The 13,094-nt window shown below is 53.2% G+C and overlaps 1 protein-coding gene across 6 annotated transcripts in view; it reads left to right on the top strand.

Annotated features, from left to right (window-relative positions):
• Positions 1 to 13,094, top strand: part of SLC38A9 (solute carrier family 38 member 9) — a 42,821-nt gene that overhangs the window by 3,050 nt on the left and 26,677 nt on the right. For 3 of the 6 annotated variants that reach the window (XR_005065387.1, XM_037038457.1, XM_037038460.1), the window contains exons 2-3: positions 1,269 to 1,439; positions 11,507 to 11,639. Coding sequence is in view for 5 of the 6 variants with exons in the window: in XM_037038457.1 (XP_036894352.1) it covers positions 1,312 to 1,439; positions 11,507 to 11,639 (261 nt within the window). In the remaining variant the exon portion in view is untranslated. Of the gene's footprint in view, positions 1 to 1,198; positions 1,440 to 4,003; positions 4,025 to 11,506; positions 11,640 to 13,094 lie in introns of those variants that run through there. The other 3 variants (XM_037038459.1, XM_037038462.1, XM_037038461.1) reach the window with 3 other exon arrangements.

Raw genomic sequence — 13,094 nt, 5'->3', positions numbered from 1 at the left:
TCGTACAATATTGCCTCTGCGGGCTGCTCTCCGGTTCTCTAATTTTGTGCACGCTAGACCCCCTCGCTGCGTCCCCCACGTCTCCCAGCCGCTGCCGTGCTCCCTGCCTTCCCCGCTCTCTGCCGCTTCTGGGTAGTGTCTTCTGGTTTAATCTTACAGTTCCTTCGTTTCCTTGTCAACTGTTAAACCCACTTGTTGAGCTTTACATTTTGGCTCTGTACTTTTGTAAAGTCTTGGCCTAAAAATTCCCTCTCGTCCTTTTCAAACATGCTAAGTTGCTTTGTGGAAGTGACCCCGTTTTCTTTCTTTATTTAAACATAGGAAGCCTGTCGTTTTGTAATTCTATTCTTTTGGTCCCTGCAATTCCAGTCCTCATGGGTCACTTCCTGCTGTTGTTTCTTCCAGTTCTCACTGGGGGGGGGGCCTGTTTCCCCAGGTTACTTTTGACTCTGCAGGACTCCTCGTCCTTAAAAGATGGGCGGCTAGTCTTCTTTGGGCTGGGATGAAGTTGTGTCCTCACAGAAAAGGTTTACACGCCGCCCGTCACCTGGAAGCCTCTAGGTGCCCTTTGGGTACCTGCACACACACTCCACGCGCAGTTCACAGCGTGCACTGTCCCCCGCCGCGTGTGCGCAGGCCGTGCCCACTCACGCACACGCTCGCTGTGCTCGTTGTCAAGGAAACACGTCTGTGGGTCCCCCGTGGGGAAGTGAGGCAGTGTTTCTTCTCGTTAGTCCCTAGTGGGCTGCCGGAGCTGGACGAAGCTGCGTGTGGGCCCAGCCCCGTTGTGGCGGGGACAATGCGGAGGTGACTTCCTCCCGCAGTCATTCCGCGCTCTGAGTGAGCCCGGGCTTTGCCCGGGGTCTGCCTCAGCCCCTCCTTCCCGGGACGGTGGGCACCCTCAGAGCAGGGGCCACCCCTGGGTTGCTGAACCTGTCCTGCAAATGGCGGCGTGATTGTTCTTGCTCATTTTGAAACTTCCCAAAAATGTTTTTAATAGTTTACCCAGTATTTTGGGTAGAAATACTGGGTAAGTAGCCTAATCTGTCTTATTGCTGGAAGTGGATTGGCCCCCTTACTTTTGTTAACCTGAAAATAAGCAGTGACTTCGCCTCAACTTAGCAAGTTTCTGGTGAAAGAAGTGTTTTGGGCACATGCTGTGTTGAGATATCTTCAGCAAATTCGTGTGTTTTTCCAGTTTCTTACGCATGCGAATGTATCATCTGTCAGGAGCAAAAACTTGAAGTTATCTGCTCTGACTCACCCAGGACTGACTTCTGCAGCGCCCGGAGCCCGAGAAGAGTGGCGGGTATGGAGAGCGACTCCAGGCGCCTCCTCAGCCCCGGGGCTGACCTCGAAGCCTGTCCCGGAGCCGACCTCGAAGCCTGTCCCGGACCCATGAACATTCAGTTCGATTCACCGGATCTGAGGTCCAAAAGGCAAGTTTAAAGTAAAACACTTGTTTCGTAACTAGGGTTTTTCATTACTAAAATAGAACTAATTTTAACCAAACATTTAACTTTAATTATAAAATACCCAGTTTCTTATAGGATCTGTATATTTGTAGTGGGAGAGGCTAAATATGAGTACTGTTTCCTCGTTTGTATTTGACTTTTTCGACTCAACTGAACATCTCTGTTGGGGGCTGGTTAGTTTTATGAAGTCAGATGCATTTTTATAACTCACCGAACAAATGTGTACTGATTACCGGCTTCGGACAAGGTAGTGTGCTGCGTGCCGAGGAGGCACAGTGAAAGTGACACACAGTCCCGACCTGCACTGAGCTCAAATTCCAGCAGTAGCTTAAGATTTGAGTTAAAAATTTGTTTCATTGCATGCTTGGAAAACCCAAAAGCATGCACTTTTGAAAAATTGTTATAAATAGTAAGAAAATTCAGTAAGGTGGCTGTTTACAAAATAGGCAAAAATAAGTAGCATCCGGATATGAAAGTATAATAAAAGAACAGAAGAAATTCATCAGGATAGGCTTAAGAATGTGCAAAATCTGTGTGAGAGGAACTTTGAAATGCCACTGAGGGGCCTGAGGAAGGTTAGAGCGTATCTTCAAACCGAGACGCGGACGGCGAGTTGCACTGCACACAGACGGTACAAACACTGCCCTAAGGTAAACTGCCCCCAGCACGTCCAGTGCCGTATTCTCATGGGCTTAGTTTTCTGTTGTTAGTTTTTTATTTGCTGAGGAATTCTTGGACTGACTTGGTATTTTATTCTGTGTCATTTATCTTTTGTGCAACCATAAAAATGAAAATAGAAACAGTGTATCAGTGAAGATATTACTACTGTGATTCTTCTGAATCACTTTTTGGAGTCATCAAAATCAGTGTTTTTCCCTCATACAAAATTGTCCTTTGACACATCAAGAGCATGGCTAATGTAGCATTTTTGAAAGAATTTTCTTCCAAGTCTCTGACGCTTTCTGTGCGCCGATGCTTGCACTTCCCCAATTTTACCAGAAGGTGTCACCAAAGGCTACCTCACAGCACCCTGGCTCCTCTTTCTTCTGCAAATGGTCTGCACGTGTCCTGACGCCTGACGGGAGTAGGGACAGATTTCTCTGCCCTGCCACCGGGAGCAGTCACCGCTCACAGTGATGAGAAGGGGGCCAGGGCTGAGAGATGCGTCTGTCTCTGAGAGACGTCCCAGTACTAGAATTAGTAACATATGACCTGTGACAGAAAGGCGTGTTCAGCCGCAGTGGGACGACGAGAGTGAAATGCCCTGCTCTTCACATCGTGACCTGTAGATTTAATGTGACCCCCCACGTGCCAGCAGCCAGTTCCAAAGTTTAGGTGGCCCAGCAGTTTCGCTTCAAAGCATTAATTCCCAATGTCAAATAATACACTCACAGGTCGTTTAATGCAGTGTTTCTAATAATAGCAAAAGGGTTGGAAAAAATGTCTTTTCCTACAGGACTAGGCAAGTAAACTATGGCATATTGATACAGTGGGATATTCTCACCCATTACACAGCGGGAAGTGGCTTTAATACACGTCAAAGTGGAACAAGTCTTCGACGTCCTTTGTTAAGTGAGAAAGCAAAGGGCAGAGCCGTTTGGGTAGAAGAGAGATGGATGAGTTCAGTGGGCACCACGGGCAGCAGTGGCGCCAGGGGTGTGGCAGCCCCTCAGAGAGAAGTGGCTGGGGCGGGACACCCTGCTGGGTAGATGCCCGCGGGCAGTCAGTGAACCCCCATTCCTGGCCCACAGGCCCCGACTGTTAAGGGTCACAGACAGGCCCCGTCTGGGAGGTGAAGGACTGGGTGAAGCGGTTTCGAGAACCCTGTTTTCGTGCCCCAGTCACGCATCACTGACCGACGAGGCCACCTGCGGAGAAACCCGGCACTGGGTGTCCTCTTGGTGCAGATGTGCCATGTGTCGTACACAGACCTCAGCCACCTAGCCCCCTGCCCCCCCCCTCAGGCTGGACGGCCCAGCCCGTCACCCCCAGACCAGTCGCCTGTGCAGCATGTCACTCTGCACCACGGGGCGGCAGCCACCGGGTTGTTGCTGGGTGACAGGAATCATTCAGCTGTGTCATTATCTCTCAGGACCACCATCATACACGTGGTCGGTCGGTGAGCTAAATGTGGTTGTACGGCACTGACTGCCCAATTTTTCAGTCTTCCTTGCAGCCGAGTGGCTGTGTGAAGTTATCATGGGAGAAATTTGTCACCGTCATGTACGGTGGCCATCAGAACAGCTAAGGAAACGAATCTTGTAATTTGCACCCGTGTGTGCCTACATCGGTGACCACCAGAACTAATGAAGGCTGATGGGTGTTCAGGATTTCATTGAAACCTCTAAATTCTATGATAAATAATCGACCCCTGTGACAACAGAACAGCGGTCAGCACAGGGCATTCCACTGCGGGCAGCTGGCAGGAGCTGAGACAGAGCTCGGAGAGTTTGCTGAACCGAGGAGACTGAGTGGAGACGTGTTCCTGTAATGAAACTCGTCAAAATGAGCAGGAATCAGCTCTTTCCAACTGCAGGGTGACAACCTGGGTAAGACGTTCTGAGGAAGGCAGACATTTGTACGGACTTAGCAGTGCCAAATGCTGGTTTGTCTGTGAAATAACTTGTATTGAAAACAGAAACTATTATTTGGTAAGGGAAAAAGGAGTACCTGAAACATTGTTACTTCTATTAAAATTTGAGTTACCTAACTTTACATATGTAAACAAAAGCCAGACACATTTGGGAGACTTTATCTTCCATTAGAAGCACCAGCTTAGAGGAAAACTTGGGTTATGTCAGAGTGACCCTATGACTTTGGCGACACCCCTAGCTGCCTGTAAAATACTGCATCTTAATGTGCTTTTTAGTTGCTAAATGTTAGAAAGCAGGGGTAATGGGGCCTCGTCGCCACGTCCCTGTGCATCGGTGTCCTGGCCGTGTCGCCTGTGCTTTGCTCTAACTAACACGCGCTGCCATAAGCCCTGGGCAGGTGGACGTGCACCGGGCAGCCGAGGAGCGTCTTCCCTACGACCACCCTGCGGGAGACCGACTGCCTGCCGTGGTCGGAGACACTCCAGCACCGGCCCCGCTGCTCCATGTGAAGGAAGGTCGACTGGTGGGCCAATGATGGTGGGGGGGCATCCCAGCTGGCCCACGGCAGGAGCTCTGGGGAGGCCTGTATCTAGCGTTGGAAAGGGACAGAGGTGGGGAAGTGACAGTGACGGAGCAGGTTGTTTCGGGCGCACAGGTGACCTTCCTCCGGAGGAAGTCGGGGCTCTGCAGGCAGATGACGTCACCGTCATGACCTGGTATCTCTGGAGTGACTGGCTGCAGGTGGCTGTCCTGAGAGAGGCTGAAACTCAGCGATGGGCATGACTCTCCCAGTGGGACTGAGCCGCAGCGCCTTCGTTTTGGGCGTGTTTGCTGGTTTTAACGGGGCGCAGAAAGCAGCATCCGGTGCTCGCGCTCTGGGGCCTGCAGCCTGGCGCCTGGCTCGCCGTCTCTGCCCCGGGGCAGTCCGAACCACCTCCAGAGCAGCAAGAATCTCGTTCTGAGNAGCTGGCCCACGGCAGGAGCTCTGGGGAGGCCTGTATCTAGCGTTGGAAAGGGACAGAGGTGGGGAAGTGACAGTGATGGAGCAGGTTGTTTCGGGCGGACAGGTGACCTTCCTCCGGAGGAAGTCGGGGCTCTGCAGGCAGATGACATCACCGTCATGACCTGGTATCTCTGGAGTGACTGGCTGCAGGTGGCTGTCCTGAGAGAGGCTGAAACTCAGCGATGGGCATGACTCTGGCTCTCCCAGTGGGACTGAGCCGCAGCGCCTTCGTTTTGGGCGTGTTTGCTGGTTTTAACGGGGCGCAGAAAGCAGCATCCGGTGCTCGCGCTCTGGGGCCTGCAGCCTGGCGCCTGGCTCACCGTCTCTGCCCCGGGGCAGTCCGAACCACCTCCAGAGCAGCAAGAATCTCGTTTTGAGGACCTTGTTGTCTGCGTTAAGCAGAAGGGCTGAGGGCCTTGACCATGATCAGTGCCCTGGAGCTGCTGGGGGTCTGCCCCTGCACCCTTCCCTCTCCTGCTCCTCCTCCTGCCCCTCCCACTCTCTGCCCTCTCCTCCTCCTCAGTCCCCTTCTCCTCCTCTCCCCACTTTCCACTGGTGTTTTTCCCCTTTTTCTAAACACTTGAAGAAGACAGCCCTGGCCCTGGAGTTAGAGACGCTGTGAACCGTGTGAGTGTATAACTCAGACCTGCGCTGCTGTGCCAAGGTGGGGTCTGACTTCTGGTCCCGTCAGGACCCCTGCACTCTCTTCGAGTCCCGGGTCCTTGCGTGTTTTCCTTCTCGCTCTCTTCCCACGGGTCTCGTCTGCCTCCCCGCCCCCTCGTGCCTGGGTCTGCTGACCTGCTGCTTGTCTATAGCCTGCGAGCTGGCTGGGCCTTATTCTCGTCCCTCCCTCCCTCTGAAGACCTAGGGACCCAGTTGAGCTTGACGGGTGCTCCTCAGGGCCAAGTCGGAAGCCTGTTTCGTTGGGAGGAAGAGTGTGAGAGTTGGCTGTGGCGGGGGTGGGAGGCGTGGAGCAGGGGAGAACCTCTCACCCTTCTAGTTTCTGCCGGCCAACCCGGTAAGTCAGTCTACACGAGAGAGATTAACCAGAGAAAATGAGCAAACTTAATCACGCATGTGTGTGCAGGAGCTCCCGCACACCCGAGTGTCGCAGCCCCCACATACGTGACGCAGAAAGGTAAAATGAGGGCCACGTGACGTTCTGAGCGAGGGCTGAGCTCAGGGGCCCTGGGCGTCGGCCGGGAGGAGGCCGTTCCCAGGACCACGGGGACAGCAGGTGCTCCGTGACTAGATGTTCTCTCCGCCGTGAAACGTGATCTCTGGCACCAGCTCCCGGACGAGGCCCCTCATTCGAATTCTTGTAGGTCACTCTGGGGACAGGAGTTTCTCTCCAGCCCGGCAGGGTCTCTGTCACCTTTATCTCCAGGTGGTGCAGGTGCCAGCTGGCCGAGGCCTGTCCTGAGCCCTTTCAGGGGCCCAGAGCGCCAGGGAGACAAACGAGGGTGAGGAGGTTTCTAAGTCATTCCTCATCTTTGTTGACTGTCCCTCAGCCTGTCCCCTTGGGCGGCTGTTCCTGGCGAGGTGACAGTTGTGTGGTGGTGATGGGGGACCATTTCTGTCAGCCTGCTAGTTCCTCTTTGCAGAAGGTGCTTCTGGAATCTTAACCCAGTGGAGATGTCCCGGTGCTTCCTGAGGCTTTTGGTCAAAATGAAACAGTCGCCGCATTTCTCGTTTTCTGTTACTGGTCATTTTGAAGCCACAAAAATGGAGACGATTTGTTCTCATGACAGTAGAATTAAAACAATGTATGGATTTTTTCCAAAATTTGAAAGCACAAATTGCATTAAAAGAATTTGAAATTCATTCTTAGCAAAAATCTCTATTTAATTAAGATATATGGGCCTGAGAATTAATACTTAAGTCAGGCTCCTTGTCCGTATGTTGTTGGTGAAGATGTTTATTGGCAAGTAAGCAACAGCTGTAAAAAGTACCCAGAGCCTGGAACCAGGTGTTCGTCAGCTCTCGCTGTCTCTGTCATGCCCCTGTAACCAGTTAAAGGTAATAGCGACAGTCTTAGAATCCTGCACGCACACATGTGGGGGGTGCATTTGCCACTCATGTGCATGTGCTTCTGTACTTATAAAAATGAAATGGGAGTTGTAGAATCACAGATGTAAAATCAATCGTGATAAAATTACCTTTTACATATTAGCTGTATGTTACAACTTCTGCTTTCACTTTATAATATTGTCAATAACAATCGAATACGCTTTATTTATTGTTTAAAGCCGTGCAGCAGTTTGCCACACAGTGATTCAAACTGACTGAATCCACTGGGGCCTCATTCAACAACGAGGCCCCAGTGTTTGTCGAAACTGCCCAGTGCATGGCCACCTCCCTGACATCACCTCGTCCTTACGTTTCGTGGTTACAGGGTTACAGCGCCGGTTTGTATATTCAAGAACCCCGTGCTGGTTTGAAAGTCCAAAATGCCGATGTTTTTGTTTGTTTAGTACTGCAGATTCGGAAATAACCAGTAGCTTCGTTCACCTTTCTTGGTTCTCTTCAGTTTATCCACAGTCTCCCCTTTGCATTCCTGTCATCTTCCTAGATTGACTTCACTACCCAGCTCCAGTAGTCACTCTGGGGACACACACACACACACACACACACACACAGGAGAAGGAAAGAACCGGGGCTCGGGACTCGTTGAGAGAGCACCTTCCGAAGGTGGCTGATCTTTCTGCTGGGGGAGGGGAGGGGTCCGGGGAAAGCTCCGCCCTTCCTTCCTTCCTGGTTCACTGAGTTCACTGGGCCAGAAGTCCCAGCGGCTCTGGGGGAGCTGCCCTGGGGGGGAGGGGGTCACGGAGCGCTTCCCCAAGGCCCTGCCAACTCCCCTTCTTCCTGACCCAGTTCCTTCAGAGGGGCCGGTTGGCTAGGCGCTCTGGGCAGAAGGATGCGTGGGGGAGAGGGGGGCATTACATATAGTCATACCTAATAATTTACATTAGAATGATAACTTTTAGCGTTTACGTTTTTACAAATTAATGTTTTATTTGATGGTATATGTTTGCAAATTTCCGTATTTGAAATATGTTGAATGTTTAACTTCACTGATTTTGAAACTTTTTAGTGAAAATGCTGCTGTTCATACTTGCGTTACATGGAATGAATAGCAAGATACTAGTGTTGTCGTCAGCTTCATTGTCATAATCACGACGGTGGCTTTTTTGTATTTAATAACAGGCTTAAAGACCGTTACTTACATTCTATGTTTGCAAGTTTTCCAATGTCAGAGAAATCTTAATCCACATGTATCAGATTGCAGATGAGTTTTTGTTAGTGGCACGTCATTTTCAGCAGTAAAATTATGTAACAGTGGAAGCTCTTCTCCCTCTCCCTCCCTCCCTCTCTCTCTCTCTCTCTCTCTCTCTCTCTCGACTGGAACTGCTCACCTGCCTGCCCCTCCAGCAGGTTAGACTCATTGTCATCAAGCGTTCAGGGGGACACGTCCTACTTGGTTGGAGCTCCAAGGGATTTGAGCGTTTGTGGAGCTTAATGGCCCCCAGTGGAAAGATGGGGGCCTGGAATGGCTGGCCCGGAGGCGGAGAGTCAGGCCCCGGTGCCGAGCAGGTTTGCCAGCGGACGTGGTGTGGGCATCGGGGCGAGAGCCCGGAGCCATGGCAGCAAGGCCAGGGTCACCACTAGTTCCCCTGCCGCAGCACACAGCTCCCGGTGCGATGGCTTCATTAACGCCCTCCCCGTCCTCCGTGCTGAAAGCCACCCACAGACTCGCACGCGTCCGGAGCAGGCAGCGCCGAGCACAGCGGGCTTGTTATTTTGAATGTTTACTTGCGTGGTGTTTTTTGAGTGCCTGATTCCCTTCTCATTCTTTCTTTTTAACAAACTACCCAGTCTGGCAGGGGTTTGGGTTCTTTGGTCCTCAGGTATGTGAGGGGGAGAGCAGTTTTGAGCCAAAGGTCTTCGTGCCAAGTGTGCACCTCCGTGAGAGCATGGAGTTGTTATTGAACTTCAGAGGAGTGCAGCTGGCCTGTGGAAGGGAGGAGACAGACGGGAAAGCCAAAAAATGTCAAGGAATTTAAGCAGTGGAGCCTAGAAAAGGCTTTGGGCAGGAATAAGGTTTCTTTGTTTGTAAGTATATTAAATGAAAATGCTGGGTTTTTGAATATGTTTTAAAACCTTTTAAAAATTCTGCTGAATGTTAAAAGCATTTCTCTTGCAGCCCGTGAACCTTCATACAGTGAGACAAATAGATCTTGTCCGTAAAGGGCTGCAGTTTATCTTCAGTGCGGGGCCGTGGGGCCGAGGGGCCACAGGGCCGCATGTCGCCAGGAAGCAGCGACAGCAGGGTCCGGCGGGGGGGCTGCTTGAAGGAAAGAGCCCACGTGACGAGCCCTTTATTCTGAACATTGTTCTCGGCATTAACTCTAGAAGTGTTTTCAGATCCAACTAAACTTCAGTTTAGAAGTCCAATTTATGTATTTGCTCTCTCAGATGAAGCTTTAAGCATGTTTCTAAAGGGTCGGTGAAAATATGCTGAGTTGTGTATTTTTCAAGAGACTCTGTTTTGAAAAGATTCCCAGTGTTGGTCTGAACAGCGCTCAGCATCCTGATGGAAACTGTGGGGAAAGAAACACGTTCTGCCCCAGACACCCACGCCCAGCACCCGGCACAGCCCGTGCTCCGCCGGAGGCCAGCCGCCGGGGGCCCCCCGTGGCTGGCCTCTCTGCTGGCCCCCGGACCCCAGCCCCTGGCCCCTTGGAGCTGGAGAGCAGTGCCACTGGATTTTCAGACTAAGGAGTGACAGGTAGCCTGTCTCTTTCTGTCAGTGTCTCCCTTCTTGGTCCTTTCGTTGGCCCAGGATCTGCCTCTGTGTCGGCCTCACGGGGCTGCGGCTGCCTCCTGAGCTTCGTGGGGTGTCATCGCTGCAGAGCAGGAAGGCGAGGCCCCTGCAAGGGTGACCCCCACGTGTGAGCACACTGTCTCCGGGACACGAGTGTGTGGCATTGCTTTCAGCACGACTGAGCGTCGCGAGGAGGTGCAGACCGTGCAGAACCAAGTGCTCCGAGGGTCTGGCAGTCGTCTCAGGCCCCTCAGCTCAGAAGCCGGGGTGGTGCATCTGCCCCCAACCTGGGTGTTCTCACGGGGTCCGCTTGAGATCTAGTGACGCCACGGGGTCAGTGGAGCGCTGGTATGTGTGGTTTAGGGGCACGTCGCGTCTGGCTCTGCCCCACGTCTGTGCTCTGCTAAGAGCTCTCCTCGGACATGGGTCGGGTGAGACGAGGAGGCACCCCCACATTTAAGCGCTGTAGCAGGGCATAAATAGGAAAAGAAGGGTTCAGAGATTCTGTGTGCTGACTAGAGGCACGGCTACAGTGAACATCTGAACGACCGTTTCTCTGGTGGCACAGAGCTGAAGAAGAGCAGAAACTAAAGTTTCAATCACTTGGTTTTCAAGTGCTTCCCGCAGGAGTAGATTAACGGTGTCTCCAGAAATGGGGGCCGCACTCTGACACATGTCATGTGTGGAGAAGGAACGTGGAACCAGGACAGACCCCCGGGCCGCCTCGCCTTCCTCGTTCGGATCTGTGTGTGCCCTGCAGTGGCGGGGTGCAGAGCCGTCTGTGGCTCCAGGGGCCCCCAGGATCTGCGGAGAATTGCAGTCCTTTCGCACCCCTGTGCTGGCCTGTCCGCTTTGGGTAAGGGGACTGACCACTGGAAGGCTAGAGAGCGGATGGGGGGCTTCCGGCAAGGCACCAAGGGGTTAATGACGAGACCGAAATGACGGCTGAAAGGCAGGACCTGCCCTAGGCCTTAGGTTGGGACGCGTGTGGGAGAGAGGCACGCAGGTAGTGTGCTGGGTCTGTCAGTGAGTCCCCAGAGCAGTGGCCTGAGGCTGAAGTAGGCACCTCGGGGGCCTTGGCACCCCACGTGGCAGTCCTCGCGGTAGGTCTCACCAGGGACAGCGGTGGGAGGCCTGGCCCTCAGTGCACGGGCCCAGAAATAGGAGGTCTGTTTGTCCTCGGACGTAGCTTTGGGCCCGAAAGGAGAGCCGACCCCTCAGCACCGGGAGGTTCGTCTGATTTCTCTGGTTCAGTGCCCGAAGCTCTCGAGAGAGAGTGCGTTCGAAGCTGTGGCCGAGTGTCGCTGCTGGAGACTGGCGGCGGCTGTGTGTCTTTTCAACAGGGAGCGAAGCTCTCTGTGTCTCGTCCCCCGTGGCTAGATTTCTTAAGTTTAAAAATAAGTCTGTTTGGAGTAATAGTAAACGACCCGAGAGCGTTGCCCTGGGGACCCGGTAACTCTCCTTTGTGCCTTTTCTCCTCGGTGTGGGGAGCGAGTGACTTCCTGTGGCGCGTCCGTCTCCGTGGAGGACAAGAAGTTACTTTCGTCAGCGGCCGACTCCAGAATTCCCGGCCGGACGTTCTTTGTCCACCACATGTTCCCTCCTCCAGGCCTTTCTGCATAGAGCCTTCGAACCTCGTCAGTGCGGATGACCTCATTCCGAGGGTCAGCGACCAGGCCTCCGCCATGAACAAGAGGATTCAATACTACAGCCGGCTCACCGGCCCCGCGGACAAGGCTCTGGTAAGGGGCCAAGCACTGCCTGTTGTCGGGGGTCCAGTCGACAGGGGCAGCGAAGGACAGAGGCCAGGGCCACTCCCCGGGGTTGGACTTCCTGCTGGTCCCGCTCTGGGACGGCATCACGGAATGTCAGAGACAGTGGTGAACCCGTGTGCATCTCACAACCGAGGCCAGCTGGAGCACATGCAGCCTGGCATTGGGAAGGGCCCCGCGGTGTGGACACCGCCCTAGAGAACGCGGGGTTAACTTCTGCTGACCCCCAATGCCGGACGCTTGGAGGCAGGTGGGCTGCTTTTGAAGTGGTTAAGTGGTTGATTAATATAAGTAGTAAAAGGGTCTGGGTAGTCTGTGTAATTTTTAAGTGGGAAGCCGCAGGTGTGAACACTTCCTCCAGAAGCAGGATGCTGAAACGTGTACATGCGTGTGTGGTGCTTTCTTGCTTCACGCTGTCCTTTCCCAGACACAAACCCGGGTCAGAGAGCAAACACCAGGCGTTCTGGGCTTTGTAGGCCACATGCTGCCACGCGTGCTCACTCCTGTTTCCTGTGGTTGCACGTGCGAAAATCACTCTCAGTAAAGGGGCTGTAAAGAAGTCAGGTGACGGCCAGATCCATGGGCCGGAGTTTGTTGAGTCTTAATCTTCTAAAATCTGTGCTACTGTTTTAGGCTCAAAAATATTTATTACAATTAATTTGGTTGCTTATAAGAAGTACCACTGTGAGATATTCAGAAACTCGAAAGCCTAAAGAAAAATGGAAACATTCTGAGAGAAAAGATAATGACTCTCTCAGAGGTCGTAATAAAAAGGGGGAAGGGAACCAACGTTTTTAGATCTTTAAGGGGACAAGGATCAGGCCAGTCGCGTGATTGCAGGTGTCTCAGTCTGAGCACCGTGCAGCAATCCAAGCTCCCTTTGTGTGGCCCAGTGGGGACTCCCAAATACTCTGGATGGGATGGTACTTCCCCAGTGTTTTCACTCTCTCCTCCCCGGGTCTTTGCATCAGCAGCTGTGGGGAAGTCTTCATCCCGCCCCGGAGTTGGCCGCGCCCTCCGGGGAGTGAGCAGTCACCAGCACCTCCAGATCCAGCTCAGCCGCCCATAGCCTTTGCTCACCCTGGACACTCGTCTGAGTGGCGCAGGCTGGGCTGGACCGCGTGTTGCCTGCCTGAGAGCTAGGCCGGCGTGGGCAGCGAGTGGAACTCCCTCCGTGAGCGGGCTGGGAGGCGACCCGGGCACCCATCAAAGCCATAAGTGGGGACATACGGCAGCCCTGTGCCCTGGCCGCAGTCAGGGACATGTGCGTGTGGCCCCATCATTTTCTGGGATGTGTTTTCAAAGGGCTCCTCTCAGGGCAGCGGTAGAATTCCAGCAGGAAACTGCGCTTCTCCCTTCGAAGTGGGGAGGCGGAGGGAGGAGCCCAGTGTGCAGGCCACGCACAGCCTCGGTCTCTGTCCTGTC

The sequence above is a fragment of the Sturnira hondurensis genome, unplaced genomic scaffold (genome assembly GCF_014824575.4).
Source record: "Sturnira hondurensis isolate 20B ecotype Veracruz unplaced genomic scaffold, ASM1482457v3 Scaffold0024400, whole genome shotgun sequence".
NCBI lineage: Eukaryota > Metazoa > Chordata > Mammalia > Chiroptera > Phyllostomidae > Sturnira > Sturnira hondurensis.
The sequence above is the reverse complement of the archived record's forward strand: the minus strand, read 5'-3'. Positions and strand labels throughout refer to the sequence as shown.